Raw genomic sequence first — 21,486 nt, 5'->3', positions numbered from 1 at the left:
AAAAACACCTTAACTACCAAGTATGATCTTTCTTTTCCTTCGTTGTTTGGTTAATTGTAAATCCAACTAGTCCAATTAATACGTTATTAATAATTAATAAATAATAATGAATGCTCCTCCAATCATCCAGAGGAACCAGGCCTCGTACATATCCTGACACATTCTCCAGGGACAATGGCTGACGGGACCCGATGGACCTCGACAGTCGAAGGATGATGATGAAAAACACCTTAACTACCAAGTATAATCTTTCTTTTTCACATTATACCACTTTAGTAAATACATTAAAAGAGACTATCATAAGTTGTTACAAGGACTTTATTTGAATGGTTTGGGTAAACCGCAGGTAAGGTGACGAGAGGAAAAGGGTGTGACTGGTTCTGGGTGTACAAGCAGCAAAGCTTTATGTTGTTACATGGAAGTAGTAAATTGCAGCATTGCACAAGCATCTTGAGTAACTAGGCACACAGGCAGAGGCCACAGCTGGAAGGAAAGCTGTGGCATGTTTAAATAAATGCTTACAAACCCATTTACCACTTTAAACACACATGTACAGTATGTGTGACTGTGTGTGTGTATATATATATATATATATATATATATATATATATAGCAGGTCTACAAGCTCACAATGCGTGTGAGTTTGTAGATAGGTCCACAACCTCAACGCGTGTGGGCTGTTCTAGATTGCGACTGATTTTCTCTAACCCCTGGAAGGTATTGTATGAGTGACCTCATTCAACAATACTTAGCGTAAACAAAAAACGAAAGTTATGGAGATTAAGGCATTAGTTGTATTGCATGGTGGGTGATTTGTCCGTGGCAGTGTGTTTTCATATATATCTGTTCTCATTACAATTGTCATTAGCGCGCAGGTACCATTGTCAACGTACTGTATAAAATATAATAATATAACTACAACTTAACAAGTTCACTAGAGGTCATAACAAACTGCAGGAAGTGCAAGAGCCTATGTTTATGATGTGAATGCATTAAAGCTTCATTTCTATTGGTCACTAAGCACATTCATTTCATAATGCTTATAAAAGCATCCGGTTGCCATGCAGGACACGCCAGGGATTCAAATTAGAGTCTGATGCTGATCCACCGATCCAAAATGGTGCTAACATTTTCTCATCTGAAAAACAGCCAATCTATAATCTATGATACCGAGTTAGAATACTGTCCGATATACTATAATAACTAATAACAATATACTAGACAGATGGAGGTCTGGTTTTAATTAAAACATTGCACAGTGAATATTGTTCCACTCTAGCCCTTAAAACACTACGGTACAAGGTTTGCTAAAAGTAAAATAAAATAAAAAGAATTAAAAATAAAATCCTTCTTTCTCCGTCACTGTAGGAGATTGGCAGAGTATTGGCGACACTGCCCACTGAAAGTCTTAAGAGCTGGAGCTCAGTGCATGGGGCTGGGCAGGGGCAGGCACAGGGCAGGGTCGAGGGTATAGGTGAGAGCTCACAGCTCCAGTTCGGCCATGGCTCGCTCCAGAGGGTCAGTGGTCCAGTAGTCGTGGTCCCAGCCCAGGAACCAGCCTGTGAAGGTGGGCGGCTCGAACCCTTGCTTGATCTTCACAATGGGTGTCCTGCGGTCTCTGTTGGCGGGGTCCGTCTCGATGTAGCGGGCCGCTGAAAGGGAGACGGGCATTGGGTTATTCAATATCCTACAGATACAGGCAGCTGTTGACCTGACCACTAGGAAGGGATAGACGCAAGGAAACTTGCTGATGATAATAATCCTAATAATAGTCATTTTCACATGATTTTATTTCAAATAAAATCATGTGAAAAGGACATACAGTATATTGAGTGCTGGCGTATTCACCACCGAGCCTTGCACCTATAAGGATTCTTTCCTCTAACCTGGAGTGTTGCGGGTTGTCTGCTTTGGCAGTACTCTTCTCTTCGCTGATGATGATGATAATAAAAAGGCATGCGACGCTGTCCCAGGGGTCTATACTTTTGAGGGGTGCTAAATGACGTCATGTGGCCTCCAAGTCTATGAACTTTTAATGTTTGTCTCATTCATGTGCCCCAAAAATCAACCACTCCACTGACTTTTTTCCCTTCACACCAAATCTCTTTGCCGATCTACAAGTCACATTACGACACGCTGTGAGCTTGTAGTAGATCAACAATTTGTGCAAAACCTTTGGCAGAACGTTCAGCTATGTGGTTAAGTATGTCCTTACCTGAAGTCATGGCTTCGGTCTTCTCTTCATCTTTGGCCTCATTGCCGATCCAGACAAATACCTTAAAATGAAAATAGGGAATTAATGTTAGTTTAATGTGCATGAAATCCCAATTCACTTTTTTCTGCTGTTAAATCAGTGTTCATGGCAATTTCTGTGTAATTCTGACTATAATTTGCATGATTTTCCTCAATGTTCTGTCATGTGGAAACCTGCGGTGAGTTGTGACGTTTTGTAATGGAAAACTTAAATTGTTTTACACCCCTCGACTCAAAACCATACTAACTCCGCCCAAACAGGTGGAGATGGCAGAGACAGGCATTTTCTGTCTGTCATTGTCTGTTCACCTTTTATTCTTACTTTTGCAACAGTATTAGAGTATCCAGTCGACCAGAATGAAGACATAACACCATATAATTGTACCTGTTCCCAGGCGTCCAAGATCATGACATCATCAGTGGCAAGGTCATCCTGCGTTATCTCCCCAGGTACCTCCTCGATCTGGGTGATAGAAAATGTATAACAAATAAAGCTTTAGCACATCATACAGTATTTTACTTCAGTGACTCTTTTCCCCTATACTGATTGATTTAAAATTCTATTAACATATTGCAGAATGTACAGTTCAAGGAAGGTACAGGTCAATACAATAACTGCTAAGGCTTGTTTACGTCCGGGTCCTCCATTTTCAGTTCATCAAAACATCTAAAGACATAACGTGCACTTTGTCACACGATCAGCTAATGACGTTGCCTTCCGGAGCGGTCCGAGGTTGTTTGGCTGCAGACGCGAAATGAGCCAAAGAACATAAATATGGTAGGGAGAAATGTCAATGGTGCGGTGCTGAAGTGCGTTATGGAGCTGGTGGCGTGTTTTAATTAGAGATGTAATGGGCGAAAACGGCAATGGAAAGTGGTGGCAGTGATAATGGTTGTGTGATAACCCCACTTCCGGCCTACTGTTGACAGTAAACTAGAATGGGCTCAACAGCATAATTAGTTCTTGTAACACTGTAAGCAACCAAAGGACATACAATGAAGTTCCCGGTCTTGTTGGAGCAGGCAAAGAGCCTGGGTGGATGAGCGTCCATCTTGTCCTTGAGTCTGGTAGAGGTACGGTACTCTGCCTTTCCTCCCAGTGCCTCCCAGAAGTCATCTGCAAAAACATACACACACACACACACAGCGTCCTCAGTTTAACCAAATGCATCTGAAGGGTATATATATTTGGTTACATTTGTTACATTCTCAGTCATATCCCTGTAAGTGTCCATTTGATTATTTGCTTCTAACTTATTATTATTAGAAGTTTAGTTTATTTCTAAACACTTGTGTTTCGGCTAAGAGCCTTATTGCTACCTTTTTGGTTTTGGTTAAGTCAGAGCTTTCTTTCAATATTTATACTTTAATCTAACAGTAAAGACCTGGTATTTAAATCACTGTTCCTCAATACTGTTCAGTTTTTCAATTCTTAACTCTGAGTATCCACATTTGCACGTGTGTATACTCATGAGAGTGACGAATGCACACTGTGGATTCTTCCGTGTGTACCACAGTTCAAACACGAGGTGTTCTTCTCACCGCTCTCTCCTCCCTCGGGCAGCTCGGTGGCAGTCACCCCTAGGATGTCACAGAGCTGCTGGGCCCCCTGCTTCTCGGTGTCACTGGCACCCTGTCCCACCCACGTGTAGCAGCCGCCTGGAGTCACCAGGACGAACGCATCGTTGGAGTTCAGGTTGGACGATGCGCCGTCAAGCTAGAACGATGACGGAACACGTGATAGATGATGATTAAATGGTGCATTTATATAGATTTATATACACCAGTCAGTGGTTTAGGGCATACTTGACAATCCTGAAAGCGTTCGCAGCCCACCCATCTGGTCAATGTTGTTTTTAGAGCACGTTTATGAAAACTCATTGTCATTGGTTTAAAGAAGAAATATAACCTTGTTGTGACAAATAAATAAATAAATATTAACAAACATTAACGTTATCATTAAAATCTGAATGTTTTGCCACTTATTTTGTTTATTACCGTAGATGTCGATATATAATACTATACACTGTGGGGAATCATTATGCCACTTCACAAGGGGGAAACACCTTGTTTTAACGTCCATTCATCATGACTGTCGGTATTGTGTGTGTGTGTGTGTGTGTGTGTGACTGTGTGTGTGTGTGTGTGTGCAAGCTCGTGCATGTGTCTAGGAGATTGTAAAAGAAGGTTTCCTTACCTCCACAGCTCGTGTATGGCCTGCTGAGTTGGAGCGCACTTGGAATAGACGTGTTTCAGCAGGGTCAGACTGACCCCCGTCTCTGGACGTACCTCCCTTGTACACCACCATGGGCTGCCCCCCAAACAGGCTCATCAGGTGGGCTGGCTCCTTGCCTTGCACTACCCGTACCTGACACACACACGCACACACACACACACACACACACGTTAATCAACAATTGAGTCCATGACAGTTGTTATGGTTATGTGTGCATAGGAACTCGTGATGACAAACCAAGCTTGAACATTTTACTAGGTACAGTATCCTAGCGTGTGAGAAAAGGTCCCAACACAAGATGGCAGCATTGAGCCATCAAAACATCTTTTGAGAGTGCCAAGCTTTGATTTCCGACTTTAGAAGTGATCTACTGTAGGTCTACTGTAGAGTAGCGGGCAATACAACATCCTATTCTCCTTGGTTTACAGCTATTCTCTAATCTCATAAATATGTAATATGCGTGGCTGGGCTGTGACTGCATTAGTGCAAATGGCAAATAAAGTCTATTCTATTAGTTATTAAGTCAGTCATCAGAGCAAAATATGCTAGTCATGATTTATTTCCCATACAAAATGATAGGTTGGCAATTCTGAATCATAAACCATAATAATAAACATTCCCAGTCTTCCCTGCCATGTGATGGCAGGATACCTCATCACTTGATGCAGGCTGTATACCTCAGTGATTACCCTAAACACAAAGGGATTTGCTCTCCTCTCATAAATATTATAGAATGACTCTGACCGATAACATTCAGTGTAGCTGCCTTATTAGCTTTAGTTTATTTACTTATTTACTTCAAATCATAGTTGGCGACTTGGCGCCACCTTTAATGTGAGTGTTCTCTGTTCTCATGGATATTCCTAAAATTCTAGAGATGCGTGCGGTGTACGCTTGGTTGCACAAAGCATTGCCTTCAGTTTTTGCCTTAGAACTGCATGCCAGGGGAGAGAGAGACTAGCATCACAGTGCTAGCATCTTGATAGATAGAATATACAGTGAGAGATGGAAGTGTTGATGGGCTTTATAACGAGTCTATAGCAATGGCTTATGAATCAATATGATATCCTGTTCTCCTCCCTTATCAGTAAGATTAAATTAATCTAAACACCTTTATCTACAGAACCGATACTTGCAAAACATCTGTTCTGAGAGTGAGATTGAAATCAGGGAAAAGTTATATTGTGATAAACAATAACGGCAGCAAAATGTTTCAACGCTGAATAGATTCAAACACATGAAATGATTTAACATAACCGTTAGACATGCCGCAGCACAGAACACAAACAATCAATGCACCATGCGGCATGCACTCAGATGAACACATCGTAATGCGATATCATGACATCACCACAATGAAAGATTTACTTCCAGGTGGATAACCCTGGCAGAGCCGCATTGGAGCAGAATTATCCGCTAACCGTATATTTCGGAGGAACACAACACTGGAACAATGATATATGATGATCAAAGACATTGAACACTATCAATGTATGTAAAAGTATTGGAGATATATCTAAATATCCACAGGTTGACAACTAGGCTAGCTAACTGGCTTAGTTGTTGAATAACCATAGACATAATGAACCGCCCTGACATACCAGGTACCCATTTGTTTACACACACATTCTGAATTGGTCTATACAGAACCAAATCAGAAGAAGGTGTAAAGAAAAAAGAAAAACACTCGATTCAGGTCAGGACAGGACTGCATTATGTGTTGACCTGTCAAGATGGTGGTCGTAGAAAGGAACTAACCATTAGCATAGTCATTGGAATGTCCTGTTTATGACCAGCCCAGGCCAGAACATTTGATTGCTGTTGATTGTAATCAACTGGATTCTCACATCCGAGGAAGACAAGACCCTGAAAGACCCCTACAGTTGAAAACTAAACCGATGGGGTAATTCAGAGTGCTGTGATTTTATTTTTCTCCGCAACTTTCTAATGCTTCGTCTCATTGTGAATCATATTATCATCATCATATACACAAATCAAAAGCAAGATTGCTCAATTTTGTCATCACCAACCCACCTTGCATATTTTGGTCCCTGTTGCTGCAAACCTCCACTGTGGTCAACAATGTATCTCCTCTGATACGTATAGTCAGTCACCAGCCACTTGTTTTCACATGACATTGAGGGGTTTCACCACAAGAGCATTAGCACACATGCTTCCCTTGTTTATTGTAATATAGCCTACCTGCACATAGTCTCACATAGCCAGAAGGGAAATCCCTATCCGAGTGTATCAGATTTGGAATTTGGGTAGTTCAAAACAATGACATTTTCAACATGGGTACGGTCGTTCAAAACAAAAACATAGGATTGGGTTCAGTTCCGTTTGCTCCAAGAAATCGGGATTACCTTGATCCCACTGTGGTTTAAATAATTTGGTAAAATTTGTCAATTTAAATACTACATAATTTGTTGCAACATAGCGTGCCGTGTTGAGTTTATACATTTTTACTGGTTTAAGACGTGGTTATGGAATGTATCTATACTGTCTGTCTCCCCTGTGTTATCCACTAGGTGGAGATAGGTAGGATTAAAGCACTGATATTCAGGATCTAGCAATCTTGAAAAGTCTGAATCAGGCCAGGGTGATTCTATCCTGAATTTCTTTGAAATACTGAGATAGAATTTGGCTGTATTGTCTGATCTTGGATAACAAAATATAGGATTTCAATATCCGATCGGATCAGATGTGGATTAAAAGTGTTGAAGTCGTGGGTGGGACCAACAGAGCTCAACACACACTGATACATCTGGGGGAATCTATATTCAATGTATGGGCTTGGAGAAAACCAGAGCCAACAAACGTATGAAACATATGCCCACGGCTTCGAAAACCAATCCTAATACCGTCCTAATATGATGGGTTGTGCAATGCCCAGCCCCCCCGCCTCTATTGTTTCCATCCAGTTTTAGCCCATTCATTGAATCTACTGTAGATGTCCCCAGACGTATCTATTAGGCAGAAGAGATCTCTGGTCGTCATGCAAGATTAACATGGGTACTAACTACACACTGACAAAGATGATCCAACAACTCAACGACAGGCAAAGTTAGTTAACAAAAGTACAGGATGAGAAAATCTCTTTAGTGTTTGCTACCATGACTGCTAATGGCTCTGTATAGACGCATATAGCGCCTGTGTGAAAGGATAGGGAGGGAGAGCGAAGGGAAAGGAGGAATACCTGAGTGGTTATGGGAGCACCAACAACCTAGAGACAGTGAGCCAGGGCATAGAGAAGACAGATGAGGAAGAGGGACGAGTGAGAAGCACGTACAGTTCAGAGAAGACAGATGAGGTAGTGGGAAAGGGGAAGACCGGTACAGTTCAGAGAAGACAGATGAGGTAGTGGGAAAGGGGAAGACCGGTACAGTTCAGAGAAGACAGATGAGGTAGTGGGAAAGGGGAAGACCGGTACAGGTCAGAGAAGCGGTTAATGCACAAAGAAATGTGAACAGAAGAGCAGCGAATAATAAAAATGGATTTAGATGGCACTCCCACACCTTCAAAACCTGATCCAACCCTAGAGTACAACCCCTCTCGCTTACACAGATCAGCTAGCACAGGGAAGCTGTCTAAACCTTCTCTAAAACCCCAGCGACAACGCTCCATACATCCAAGACTCCTCTCACTCTGGTCTTGGCTCCCAAACTGTGGAACAAACTCCTCATTGCAGATAGAACTTCAGACTCACACCCTGTCATTATTCTACCGTGAACTGAAGATGCACCTCTTCAGACGCTACCTCAGCCTCTAGCACCCTAACCCTAACATATTTAAGACGACCACACAGACATACCATGGACATTTGTTCTCATGTTACTTAGACTTCAATTTACAGATTATGTTTGATAATACTGTATATTGTTTAGACAATATGGTTCACTGAGGCACTCTCCGCAAGTCTTCATTTTATGTATGTTTTTGAGGGGTGCAACCACTCCAAGGAACAGCAATGTCCGTCCAAACCTATGTGACTATGTTTAGAGTATCAGTAGGGGCAAAAGTGGCGCTGTTGTGCCAGAAACGGAGAGAGAGAGCGATAGTGTTGCACTGTTGCCTGCTAATAAGAGAGAGAGGGGAGTTGCACCACTCAGTTCACACGGGTGTGATTTTAGTCGCTCTGCATAAGAGCGTCGGCTAAATGATTTAAATTGCAGAAAACAGGAGAGTGCATTGAACATCAAACCCGATGTGTGGGTATTACCTGCACAGGACCACCGCCAAGCTCTTCATCCAGCTGAGCACCAAGAATGGCCGAGGCCCCAATCTCATCCTGGCTGGAGTCCATTCCCTGCCTGTGAGAAACTCAGTTTAGTGTTGTTGTATCCCTTTGGATTATTACGAATCCTTTGGTCTTCACTCTTCAGTGCTATTTTATGCCTTATTTTTTTATAAATATGGCTTGGGAACACAACATTTCTAGAATATAAAAGCCAGAGAGGCTAACACATTTGTGTAATGTCACATGATTGTCACTTCTTTGTGCTCCCTTCATGTTTAACAATCCTTCTTGAAACCGGTCCTCCATCTACATAACACATTCATAACTTGTATTTACCACATGTAGATAATATGTCCCTGGCGTCCTCCATGGTGGTAGTTGTAAAGGATAATATAGCTGTCCCCTCCATAGAACTGTCCATGCGTGGATGGATCCACTTCCACCTTATCTGCTCCCTCAAGACGCCAGATCTATAAACGATAGATGGGTAGACAGACAGACATATGTGACTGTAATACCGTAGTTATCTTCTTTTGTATCTAGGAAGTCAATCTCTTAACTGTTAGAAAACACTGTTTGCTAACAGTTAACACACAATCCATGCCAGTACATTACAATAGAAACTCAAACCAGGAGCCAGCGTTTCTATGAAGAAGGAAAAAAAGGACGCACAATTACGTCCTGGCACAGGGGGTTATAGTGCTTGGATTGGGTTAATAAAGTATTCAATCAATGATACGTCCTCTCAATGTGAATGGTGAATTTTACTTAAAGCGATGCTTGACACCAAATGGTAAAACTGTTTCAGCCAACATAACCAGACTGAGCCCTCCAGCCCTCTAACCTGTTTCAATCTAACCAGACTGAGCCCTCCAGCCCTCTAACCTGTTTCAATCTAACCAGACTGAGCCCTCCAGCCCTCTAACCTGTTTCAATCTAACCAGACTGAGCCCTCCAGCCCTCTAACCTGTTTCAATCTAACCAGACTGAGCCCTCCAGCCCTCTAACCTGTTTCAATCTAACCAGACTGAGCCCTCCAGTCCTCTAACCTGTTTCAATCTAACCAGACTGAGCCCTCCAGCCCTCTAACCTGTTTCTCTCCAGTGCCATCATCCACCATGCCGTGCTGGGCCGCCATCGCTGGAGAGTCGTGGAGGGTGGAGGCGTCGAAGTCCACCTTTTCGATCTTGGCGATGCTGTTGGAGATGTACGCCACGCCCAGGCCCTCCGTCTGGTCCTTGTCCCGCCAGTTCTTGAAGAACTGCTTGAAGAGCGGCGTCTCGCCCATCTCCGGTAGGATCTGGACCTGGGTGTGTTTTGGGTAGCCCATCTTTTTGATGAACTCGTCCGCAGCCTTCATGGCTTCCTTGCGCTCGTCGAGGTTGGCATCCTTACCTGCGGGGGGTCAGGGGTCAAAGGGAGAATGTCACATTGCAGTACACATCCATCCGCCTGTTTGGTTCTCTTAACCCATTTTGGACTGGGTTAAAAACATTCACTTTGAAAGAATATATATAAGATTTGCGCCACATTTTTACGATTTTTCAAAAATAGCAGACCTAGCAGACCAACAAGCTCTGAGATATGAGCTATGAGCTTGTAGATCTGCTATTTTTCAATATCTAAATTATAACATAATGTTTAAAACACCAAAAGGGGTCCCTGCCCAAAATGGGTTAAAACCACTTAAACCCCATATATTTAGTTGACCAGAGTCCCCCAGTACAAGCTCAGAACACGTTGTGAGCTTGTAATAATTTTACTGTGCGTTCACCCCAGGGTAGGGGACACTATAGGCTGCATGTGGTTAAGATAGATGAAGCTAAGCAAACTGCATGTGTTCATGAGGGAAGGATTAGTGGTTTATCGAGTTGGACTGCAAGAAAGTCAATGGGTGAAGCAATGTACAATGGGTGGGAATTATGCTTGAGGAGGATGACAAGGCATTCCCAGTTTCATCTTAAATTTACTGTGGGACTAAGCACCCCATTTGACAAAACAAAACTAGAAGAGTACACTCCGTGGAGAAAACCCCTCTTGGTCTACAACGAGAGACAACAATTATCCCACTCTTCCCCAAGTGGCAATATGGCAAAATATGACAGCCAGAGTGCGGGTACCAGAGTACCCAGTGTACCCACACCACCCACCACACCGAGTCAATCTTTTGTCCATTTGTGACGTGGGAGACAACACTTTTGCGATCCACTATTTCTCTATTATATAATTATTGACATATCCATTGACTTATTCTATGCTTGTATTATTCAAAGTAGCAGCCTATAAACTGAAATAAGTTCCTTATCTGGCACTGCATGGGTGGTTTGAATGTCATGGGTTGGAATCATAGCTTTGAATCCTCCGCGGAGCATACAGCTTGCCAAGAGGTTTCAACAGCAGCGGAACGCAGTGGGAGGAATTAATTTACATAAAGACTAATTTGGGATTTTAAAAAAAAACGTTCTGCATTTTTTTCGCTACTCTAAATTATACCCCGTATTTAAAACTCGGCCTAAAAGGGTTGCCCACCCCAGAGCTGCTGAGTAAATGAAAGGGAAACACTTTGCTGCCCAAATCCCTGCCATGATCTCGGCTGACCTTTCCAGACGAAGATCTTGCCATCGGAGCCATGGTCCAGAATGAAGCAGTCGCTGGACTCCAGCGCGCTCTGGGTGAACGGGTTCTCAGCTGCCACCAGGGCAATGGTCATTTCTCCAGTGGCATTGGACACCTGGTGAAAGGGATTTTTGAGCACTGTATTTGAGCACTTTATGCTTTGCGATTGCAGCAGATATACTCAGAATGGATAGGTGGTTTCAGGATATTGCTTAAGTGATTAAGGTAAATGGAGGAGAGAGTTGTGGATGTAAAGGATGACTGGCATAGATAGTTGTTATTTCAAACACTGTTTCAATGAATACACCCAGGGCCTTGAACAGTGATGATATGGCCACATAGTGCTCAAATTGCATGGTCACAGTATAAAATTAATCTGCTCAGGAGGCACAAATTGCAACACTATTACTTTCTTCAAGTGGCTTATTATTAATTCATAGCAAAATATGTTATAATGTTGGGTACATTTGGATTCAGAAATATGGGAAAGGGGATACTGAAGCCAAACAATATACTGTATATTGATGAAATGTGGTGTGCTTCCCAAGATTCTTAATCTCAGCCACTCGAAGGCTGCATTACAACAACCAATACAAAAGTGTGTGTGCGTTCGTGCACTCGCTTGCTTCACGTTCTCACTTTGTAGAGTTTGGCCATCTTCCTGTTTGAGGCATCAGCCTTGATGTCATCAGACACGCCTTCAGGCAGGTCTGGTTTAGGACCCAGAACCTGGGAACAGAAGAGGGAGAGTATAGTGTTGGACACCGGTTTCATGCTGAGGTACAAGTCTATTGCTGCAACATTGTTCAGTTCCGTAGTGAAGAACTAATCTACAAGATCACAACATGTCACAATGCAACAAGTTGTAGGTCAGTTCTTGAAGGAAAGCAAAACCCTTGTGCGATGGGTTTTCACTTACGCTTCAGTCATGATAGAGGCTCAGTTAAAAATAGGGAATATAAACATTTTAGTGAGTATTGTTGAGGCATTTCTCATTTACACAGTAGCACCGCACAACAGCGCTGTGCCACACTGTGTCACACACGAACATACTAAATATTCAAGCTCACGTGTCTTATTTGTGGTGCACAAACAATACAAGCGCGTATAACCAAGTATAAGTTCACACCACAACTAAGGCAAAGACAATGGTGAAAGATATACGGTAGTTATTGTTATCATGTTTTATGGTGCTTGCTTAGTGCACATAATAGTGCCTTTAAGTCATAAGCACTCGGTCATAACTGGTCGAGCAACCAGGATGTCATGACGGGTTTGTGATTATTGTGCTTGGCTCCACTCGTCTTACCTCCAACATCTTCTCTCTCTCCATCCCCTCGTCGCAGACGTAAACACGGGCACGCCCACTGCGCTCGTTGTCGCGGATGCCCTTTGCAACCTGCGTAGCCTTTAGCTTCTCAAAGCGGTTACTCTGGGACCCACACCACTGGTAGATTTCCTTAAAGCAATAGAAAGACACACGTTTTAGTATAACGACTAACTTTGTAACTACTTCTTGGACTAACTTTGTCACTACTTCGCCCTGTACTTGGACCCCTTTTTCTGTCTACAATAAATCTTTTTGCCAAGAATAGCCGATCTATAAGTGCGTCTCAATGTGTCACTGTGAGCTTGTACAGTAGATCGTCTGTCTGGCTAATGCTCCCCCCTTCCCCCAAGAATATGGATGCTGGTGTTCAAGTGGTTAATTCATACTGTACATCCAAATAAATTATTTATATGGCCGTCCATTGACAACAATCTGCCATGAACCTTTCAAACTCTCATGTGATCATCGGGTGAATTCAATGGTCTGTCATAAAATAACGATTTACTGACTGAAAGCCGGCAAGGCGCTATATAATATGAAGTTATTATTACATCAAATGGCCAACAATGTAATATTGTATGTTGTTAATGTCTCTATTATCCCATCAACATATCCTCTGTTTTTACGCCTGGAGACTCCCGTCCAGGACAGGCTTCAGAAGTGCCTCCTCAGGAGACTTGGCTCAGATCTGAACCCATTGGGTTTGGCGTTGTGACCCATGCTGATATAGTCTAATACAAACGGCCTCTGTCCAACTCACATTTCCCAGGTCTACGATGAAGCAGTCTCCCTGATTGAAGCTATCCCAGCTGACTGCCACCTCCGTTGCCCTGACGACACGCCGACCCTTGACCTGCAGCACACGCTGCATGATGACCTCATTGGTGACTACGTGCCTGAACCCAGAAGCCACGCCCCCTTTCTGGAACACAAAAGGAGAAGCAACAACACGTGAGTTCCACATAAATGCAGCATCTGTCTACATTGTTCTATTTACTGTACACAACTCAGTATACACTTACAGCTGTTGACCACTGAAGCACAAACTTGGTTGGGATACCAGGATCAAAGTGTTAAATTACAGAGAAAAATGAAGCTGATCCACTACAAAAATTGTTGTTGTTAAAACAAATGGAACACATGAGGCAGCATCCAGTAGATTGTACAACTCAATTCAGACCAATACATTTATAATCTAGAAATAATCTGTAACCAAATTGAACCTTACCATGTATTTGATTGCGGGCTTAAAATACCCGAGAAAGGCTTTGGACTCGTGTCCCTGGACCTCTCGGTACTGGATGGGTTTACCACCGAGATAGTCGTCCATCTGGACAGTGAAGATAGCTGCTGAACCGCTCTCATCCTGCGTGCAGAAGTCCCCTGGAGGACCGCAAATACATATGACTACCATGTTATCACGCCGTGAATGGATTTGACTGCGTAGGGTGGCTTTGCTGTACACGCGGAATCACATGGGCACTCCTATGTGAGGTCAGAGCTTTCACTGTTAGTCGACAGATCAATGGATGGAATAATGGGAGTGAACGTTTTACAGCAGAGATATAGGCTGGTTACAAAACATCCTGCATGTGGACAAATGCTCTGCAGTTCTTCACACTGATAAAGAAAGATCCCAAGATCAATAAAATAAAAATGCCCCGACTAAGCGTTGCCTGGTATAGAGGGTATGCGCATGCTTAAAGTGAATGGCACATCGAGCGGCAAAGCAACATGCAAAGTGAGTTTAATTCATTGTTTAATGTTGTTAAATGCAATCACTGAATCAGATATGACTTTTCTATGTGGATGTATGGGCTGTCGAGGCCAGGAAAGTAGTTTTTTGCCACTCAGTAGGCGTTCCTGCATAACTTCCTGGTTTGATGATGATGTCACACGCATACCCTCTATTGCCAGTCTGGCAGATTATGCGGAAAAGAGACATGCACCTCTAAAAAGAGTATTGCTTGATTTATACACTGTCGTACAGCAAAGTATGAGGAACCTACTCTGATACCCATTTGAGCATGATGTAAGACCAATATCAAAAAGCTTTGCGGGTGCTGACTGGATAGTGCATTGACCAAATAATTGCTACAGTATGTTCCTGATTCGATTCTGACTGCAGACCTGTCTTGCATGTACTGTATATACTGCAAGAAAATCACTACTGTCAGGCTGATCTCGTATCTCCATAATCCATCTTTGTTCTTGTTTTTTGCTATTTCAGAAAATAATTTAAATTATGTATTTTTACTTTTAGCCTATAATGGCATGTCCAAAACGTGGATGCTATGTTGAAAGGGGCTACGTCTGTCTGTTGGTTTTAAATACATATTTAACCATTGGAAACTATTAACAAGAGTGATTATTCGTGACAAATTCATAACTAGGTTGATTGTATCCACTGGAACACAGGTTCTTTTCCCCATTTCCTGAAAAGTAACAGTTTAGGACATACAAGGTTTCCACTAGACAACGATATACAGCGTCAACCAGCGTTAGTTAGTTGGGATGTTCTCATGGTTAACGCAAGAGCCCATAAACGGTGCTGTGTACTACAGATATATAAACTACAACACTGTCACGTTTTGTGTCCTCACTCACCCAGCCAGAAGTGGAGGTCATACTGTAGGTTTCCAGAGCGCTGTTTGATGGTGTTGAGGATTAGGTATGCGTCTCCTGTGTAGAATCCGCCATAGAGGTTCTCTGGTACGGGTACTAGATCAAACTTTTCGATTCTCCACACCTGCAGGCCTGCCTGCTGCCCAGCGCGCTCGAACTCCGGGTGGTATGCCGCCATGCTGCCCTGAAACAAATCAGAACGTCACTTCACTGTGATTTGATTTGCTCTATAATCCCGTCCTGTGGTAACACTCAGGCTAAGCAGTCTGATGGCTCTGTGAATACAAGAGAACCCGCTGTCATCGCAACTCTGTAAGTGAGAGAGGGGAGAGATGTAAAACGTCCTATTTGAAGGAGATTCTGCTGTTGAAAATGTTATGCCACTCCCTTAAGTCTGCCCCCGTTGCCATGGCACGCAAAGATAACGTTTGTTATAGTTAGTTATTAATATTCCGTGGTGTGAGTCATTGGTGCCCTGAGCTCACTGTGCTTCCTCCACTGTGGAGGGAGAGGAAGTCCCCCACTGTGACTGTCCGAGTTATGACTTTGAGTGTAGAAGTGGCATAGGAGCGCTTATATGGTGTCACAGAAGCAACAGCAGTGAGAATGAAGCACAAGAGAGGTATAGGTCAGAGAAAAGAGTCAAGAAACACAGTCGGCAAGATAAGAGAGAATAGAAAATACTGAACTGTTGGCTCTAGATATCTGCACTGGATCTCTGAATGAGTGAACATTCAGTCTATACATCATCATCATCATCATCATTTTTCGACCGCCGTCGAGATCATGGATTTCACAATGCCATGCCAGACTTCCCGCTGGTTCTTCATTGCCATCCCCAGTTCCTGCTTACTGATCCATGTGTCCCTAGCGATGACATCAGGGAACGACAGTTTTCTACCTCTGGTCTGGTTTGAGGCAGGACTCCAGAGAAGAAGGGAAGATATACCCTCATTGACAGCTCTGTAGCAGTGGCCAGCAAACTGTGTTCTTCTGGATCGGACTAGTGAAGAAACACGGGGAAGGATGCCGTATTTTAGATTAGTCGATGGGTGGCTCTTCCAAGACAGATTTTGCACTCTCATTAGAAGGAGGGTGTAAGTGCCATCCAACCGTTTCTCTAGTTTCTTTTGAAAGTGTCCATGTCTCGGAGCCATAGAGTAGAATCGGCTCAACGGTCGTCCTAAATATTTTTTACTTAATAAACTGGGATAACCAGATCTTATGCATGTCATTGCAGGCTGACCAGGCCATACCCTTCCTAATTTGAAAGTCCTTTTGGGAAGAAGATATATATGAACCCAAATACTTGTAGTCATCAACCTGTTTCAGAGGAGTGTTAAGTTGACATACAGTATTCAGTGAGTATCTGGACTATGTATAATCTATCAATAATCTAATACAGTCTCTCAACAGTTATCCTTATCAGGCATTTGTCAAAGTTAGATACAAGCTTCTTCCCATTGTTCTTTTTCCTCATACTCCTTGCATGCAGATATAACAAACTTGTGGAAGCATGCAAATATATTAGTTTGTGTGCTTCAATTTTCACTTATGATTTTACTGTGTATGTATGGTGCCAAATCAAGAGTTTCAAGTGGGTGTCTGTGCCAAGTTGGCCAGTCTGGCAGTGAGCAGCTGTATGACATTTTGAACACATGAGTTGAGCATCCTGTTAGAATCCGTGTTACGGCAGTCTGTAAGCCTGCTGAGACAAGCTTTAGAAGTTTAGATGACTATCAGGAAAGAAGAGTTGAGCTTCTGGGCCTCCTGTCACCCCATGCAAATTAGATGTGTGGGTGTGTGTGTGTGTGTGTACACCGTGCAGGAAAGCTAAGCCTTGCTCTTTACATCGACCCAACTTTCACACAGTAACAGGACATGGTAAAAAGACCATCCAGTGAAGTGAAACAAACTATGCAAAACTCGTAAAAACACTTAGTCTAGTTTATACTTCATCCAATGCAAAACCCTTTCCGACAGAAAAAAACACAGTTTCTGTCTTAATTACAAGTACCATTCCAAACATTCCAGATAGAGCCTACGGTAAAGCAGCACTTTTCAAAGAGGTACTGTACTGTATGTGTTCTAAAGTGAAAACACAGAACCCTCTGAACCAAGAATCTGCATCTGCACTGTTTCTGAAAAGTAGTTCATTCTACTTATTTACTTCAATGCATTCGAGGCAACTAGAATGATTATGAGTGCATTATAAACTTGATCCTTTCACAGGCGCTGCACAGTGCACACAGAGTGTTTTGGAGAAAGCATTTTGGAGGCCCCCGTCTCCATGATGACTAGCCAGCCGCTAGCATCTTGAACAAGAATATCGCCCATTCTTCTAGGCAGCCAGCTGCCCACAAACATCGCAAGAATCTGGTTCCGACCTTGGAAGAGGGAAGTTGCTTCAGAATCGTGCAAACAACGCTTCAAATATGGGGTTGCGTCTGACCCCATCTCATCTTCCTCTTATAATGCATACTTGTAATACATAGACTCGTTATACAATATTTCATAGCCGCAGAATGCTGTAATTAAACTTGGCAAAGGATAGTTTACTCACTAGACTCCAGAGAGACATACTACATACATACTTTGTTTTACACTTGGGCCCTTTTTTATACTTCATCGTACGATGGTATATCACACAGAAAAAACAGCATATATATATATATATATATATATATATATATATATATATATATATATATATATATATATATATATATATATAAACCTTACAAGGAAGGGACTGCACACTCTGGGAACAAAGACGGACAACTTACTGCATCATAACTTATTTATTAGCACATATACACCTTAACCTGTATGTGGCTTCACGAATATTAGATTGTGTGAGTTGCACACTTTCTCTTCAACCCTTTTAATAGATTAAGCTATGTCATGGAATGTTTGTAGAAAGGTGTGAGCAGTTGCTGGTTTGTTACAACCAACATTTGAAATAGGTGCTATTGATTTGTACACTAGATTTATTGGCTTTTTATCTTTTGGGCACAGATACCGTATCTAAGTTAATGACGCCTGGAAATAAGTTCTCTGGCTCTGGCTCAGATGCTAAATCTGTGGATCTAATGCACAAGTTCAACACTAAACCTGGTTGTAAACGTATTGCATGCATACTATCTAGGTACAGCATTTTGACATAAGCTATGTCACATTGCATCGTTATGTACATGTTATAACAGGGTATGTAGGGTATAACAGGGCATGACACATAGACCAGGGCCAGGGTAGTGTGTCCCTCTTAGAAAGTTTTGTGCAACTGTCTAACAGTGGAGGTAAATAAAGGAACTCGCATTTGACTCCAACTCCTCACCAGGCAGCAAGCTATATTGTTTGCTCCAAAATTAGCAACTTTACTGGTTGCCTGCTTCTGCTTTGGGCTGTGACTCAATGGGGGTAGCTTGGTTGACTCAACACTCAACAACTTTGTGCATAAATAGAACCAGTCTGTCACTGAGTCACATGACTTATATGGGTAACACAGGGTGTATCCCACCCAGCTGCAGGAACATGGCATGTTATGATCCTTCCTGCCTCTCTTATTGAGGCTCTTAAATTGTCCACTCATCTCTTCCAGCTGCTCTTTGTGAACTTAACAAGTCTCTTTGCTTGGCTACAGTGCCCTCGACCACTCCCCCCCCCCCCACCCCTCTCCATAGCACAGTCCCAATTCTGGAAAGGGAACGTGGAAAGCTTTTGTAATTAGCTGCCTATCAGGCACCCTCGATAGTGAGAGAGTGTTAATGAAACGCACAACTTAGAGTCACTGAACAGAACTGGGGGTGGTTGGGTTGCTGAAAACGGGTCAGTGAAATTACACTGGGAGAATAGAACCTGAAAGCACTTAGGATCAATGCTTTCATTTATGCTACTTCTGATCCCAGGATTGCAATTTTACAATATAATAGGTTACAGTAGAGGAGAGAGTAGAGGAGGGGACACACGCTTTCATCTTTTACTTCACTCTTGGAGTTTCCACTGTAACTTGTCTAATTATACTTCATTGTACAGCATGTGCAACTCACTGACAATAACTGTTTGTACTGTGTATGGTTTTACAACACAAACAAACAAAAAAAGAGATCCCTCAGTCCAGAGGACTGCGGATGACTCATTTTCTCCATGCATAGCGCTCTCAGCTGCCCTCAAAGAACCCATTGGCTAGCCCTTTGCTGAGACTCCTATGCACTCCAGTGGCTGGCTGGCCCTTAGTTTTTGGTTCCCCTTCGTGACAGCGTAAAAGCCAGTATGGAAAGGAAGTGAAAGATTGTAGTTTAATGACTTTGAAACAACCATGTGAGGGTTATAAATCGTCTATAACCTTCTGTACCAGATAAGCATATACTTGATATTCTGTTGACACGTTCTTCCTTGTGGTTTTCTGTTTTCTATCTCGCTAAGTTTTATTGTCAGCGGATAAAATAGGTAGAATCATACCGTAAACAGTACCACACACACACACACACACACACACACACACAACCACATGTGGGATGTTGACAGACACACTTAACTTCCCTCTCGTGTACACAGGCTCAGTATTTAGGCGGCGCATGTTGCTATGGAAACACAAATGCCCCTATTATGGCAGAATGTCCAGCTGTTGGGAGAAATGTCCACTTGCCCAGACACGTCAGTAGGCCATAGTCTGCAGTCAGATTTTAGAACCATGCAGTCTGAAAAAAATATGTATATAGCCTACGCCTACGGTAGCCTATATATATATAATTATTTATTTATTTTAATTATGAAACTTTCATTCTAAATAGACCTGTGGTGGACAGTAAAGGTGATAAGATTATATGGTCATGATACATCTCTTTAGTGAGTCATCATAAACTAGCCCACGCTCAGGCCTATGTTAATGTGCCTCTGTGGGAGAATTTCATAGCATTCCGAGTAGTATTCAAGATTGTCCAAATTGTCCCTATGTCTCTCATCATGACCATATATGGCAATATTGAATTGTGATGACAATAAAATCTGTTCAGTTCAAGCATCTCTTGTGAGGACCAAAGGAATAAAACGACACTCCGCAGCTAAGCTCTTGAAAGCCTACAGTAAAAGTTAAAGTTGCTTACATTACTAGTCATTAGGTTCGATACTACAAAGTAGGATATTATACAAAGACCGTGGGCTATTGCTGCTCATTTTGCCATAATACAGTTTGCCTCCGTAGCCTCCGTCAATAGAGACGGAATGAGACAAATAACGGTCCAGCTTGAAACAAGTATCACATTACAGTGCCTTAATCTGTTGTCTAACCAGGCCAGTTACTATGATGCATTGCAAATGTCTTACTTACCTAATGCTGGATACGAAAGAGATGGATTTTGAACTGCGGAGAGTGCTTTGCTGCTGCGGTGAAACGGGCTTTGATTCGGCTGGCCAGTCTGGTTGAGACCGGGGCGTTTGCACAGTTGATCAGTCTGGGTCGGCCAACTCCCCTGTACGACACTCCCATGGGCTGTACGTCGCAGTGTGCCAGGCCAGCTAACCTCCCCCATGCAGGCGGTACCCACGGGAAGCCTGGTTTATGTTCACTGCTCGGTGCTCAGATCCGGTCTAGAGCCCACTGTATCCGGACTCCGTCGATTTGCAAGCGTGCATGGCAGCGATGCGACGTGTTCGTATCCTCTGTAGAGAGGAATAGGATCTGCAACCCGCAAAGAGAAAATTGAGACAGGCTAGACCAGAGATTTGGACTCTCTTTAATAGGTCATGTATTTTATCGATTCTCATTCTGATCTTTAATTGAAAACGTCATCAAATATAGTCTAAAATAAATCTTAGTATAGCTTCTCTGGTCCGTAGCTCTAATGCCTTTGCTTAGAGCTATGGGCAAGATCTAGGGTTTCAGTGGGGCTTGGGCATCCATTAGCTCTGTTCAGAAAAGGGCTATGGATCAGAGCTAGGCATCCATCAGTTGGGAAACCTACGTTTGCATTGGAAAAGCAAATCTATCACCACCAAGAAACGTGTTTGTTTAGCCGATATTGGATGACCAATAGTCTCAATGATACTGCTGCTACCCCAGATCCAGGTCACTGTAAATGTAAAGGTTGTGTTTGATGTGTTTATTGACTGTAAAATAGGTCATTAATCTCAGTATGTCTGACTGTGCCAGCCAGCAGCGCCGTAGAGAATTCGCCCTGTGCAAAA

At 42.7% G+C, this 21,486-nt stretch overlaps 1 protein-coding gene across 2 annotated transcripts; it reads right to left on the bottom strand.

Annotated features, from left to right (window-relative positions):
- Positions 1 to 300: 300 nt before the first annotated feature.
- gsna (gelsolin a) lies at positions 301 to 20,786 on the bottom strand. 2 transcript variants are annotated; one of them, XM_080756804.1, is made up of 17 exons: positions 20,630 to 20,786; positions 15,283 to 15,484; positions 13,904 to 14,058; positions 13,436 to 13,597; positions 12,655 to 12,804; positions 11,985 to 12,074; positions 11,328 to 11,460; positions 9,820 to 10,124; positions 9,066 to 9,199; positions 8,712 to 8,802; positions 7,689 to 7,715; positions 4,451 to 4,621; positions 3,796 to 3,970; positions 3,249 to 3,370; positions 2,639 to 2,716; positions 2,216 to 2,276; positions 301 to 1,652 (listed from the first exon to the last, which is right to left on the bottom strand). In XM_080756804.1, the coding sequence occupies exons 2-17, from the start codon at positions 15,476 to 15,478 to the stop codon at positions 1,483 to 1,485; spliced, it is 2,220 nt and encodes a 739-aa protein (XP_080612930.1). In that variant the 5' UTR covers positions 15,479 to 15,484; positions 20,630 to 20,786; the 3' UTR covers positions 301 to 1,482. The 2 variants fall into 2 exon arrangements, with proteins under 2 accessions (XP_080612930.1, XP_080612931.1); XM_080756805.1 differs by lacking the exon at positions 7,689 to 7,715.
- Between the last annotated feature and the right edge of the window lie 700 nt (positions 20,787 to 21,486).

This window comes from Protomyctophum bolini (assembly GCF_963924005.1).
Source record: "Protomyctophum bolini genome assembly, chromosome: 22".
Taxonomy (NCBI): Eukaryota; Metazoa; Chordata; class Actinopteri; order Myctophiformes; family Myctophidae; genus Protomyctophum; species Protomyctophum bolini.
The sequence above is the reverse complement of the archived record's forward strand: the minus strand, read 5'-3'. Positions and strand labels throughout refer to the sequence as shown.

Coding starts and splice junctions, on each gene's coding strand:
- gsna (XM_080756804.1), bottom strand. CDS start 15,478: ATGGCGGCATACCACCCGGAGTTCGAGCGCGCTGGGCAGCAGGCAGGC. Junction 7,716..8,711: donor TTGGCGGTGGTCCTGTGCAG/GTAATACCCACA, acceptor CACTGTCTCTAG/GTTGTTGGTGCTCCCATAAC. Junction 2,277..2,638: donor TCTTGGACGCCTGGGAACAG/GTACAATTATAT, acceptor TTTCATTTTAAG/GTATTTGTCTGGATCGGCAA.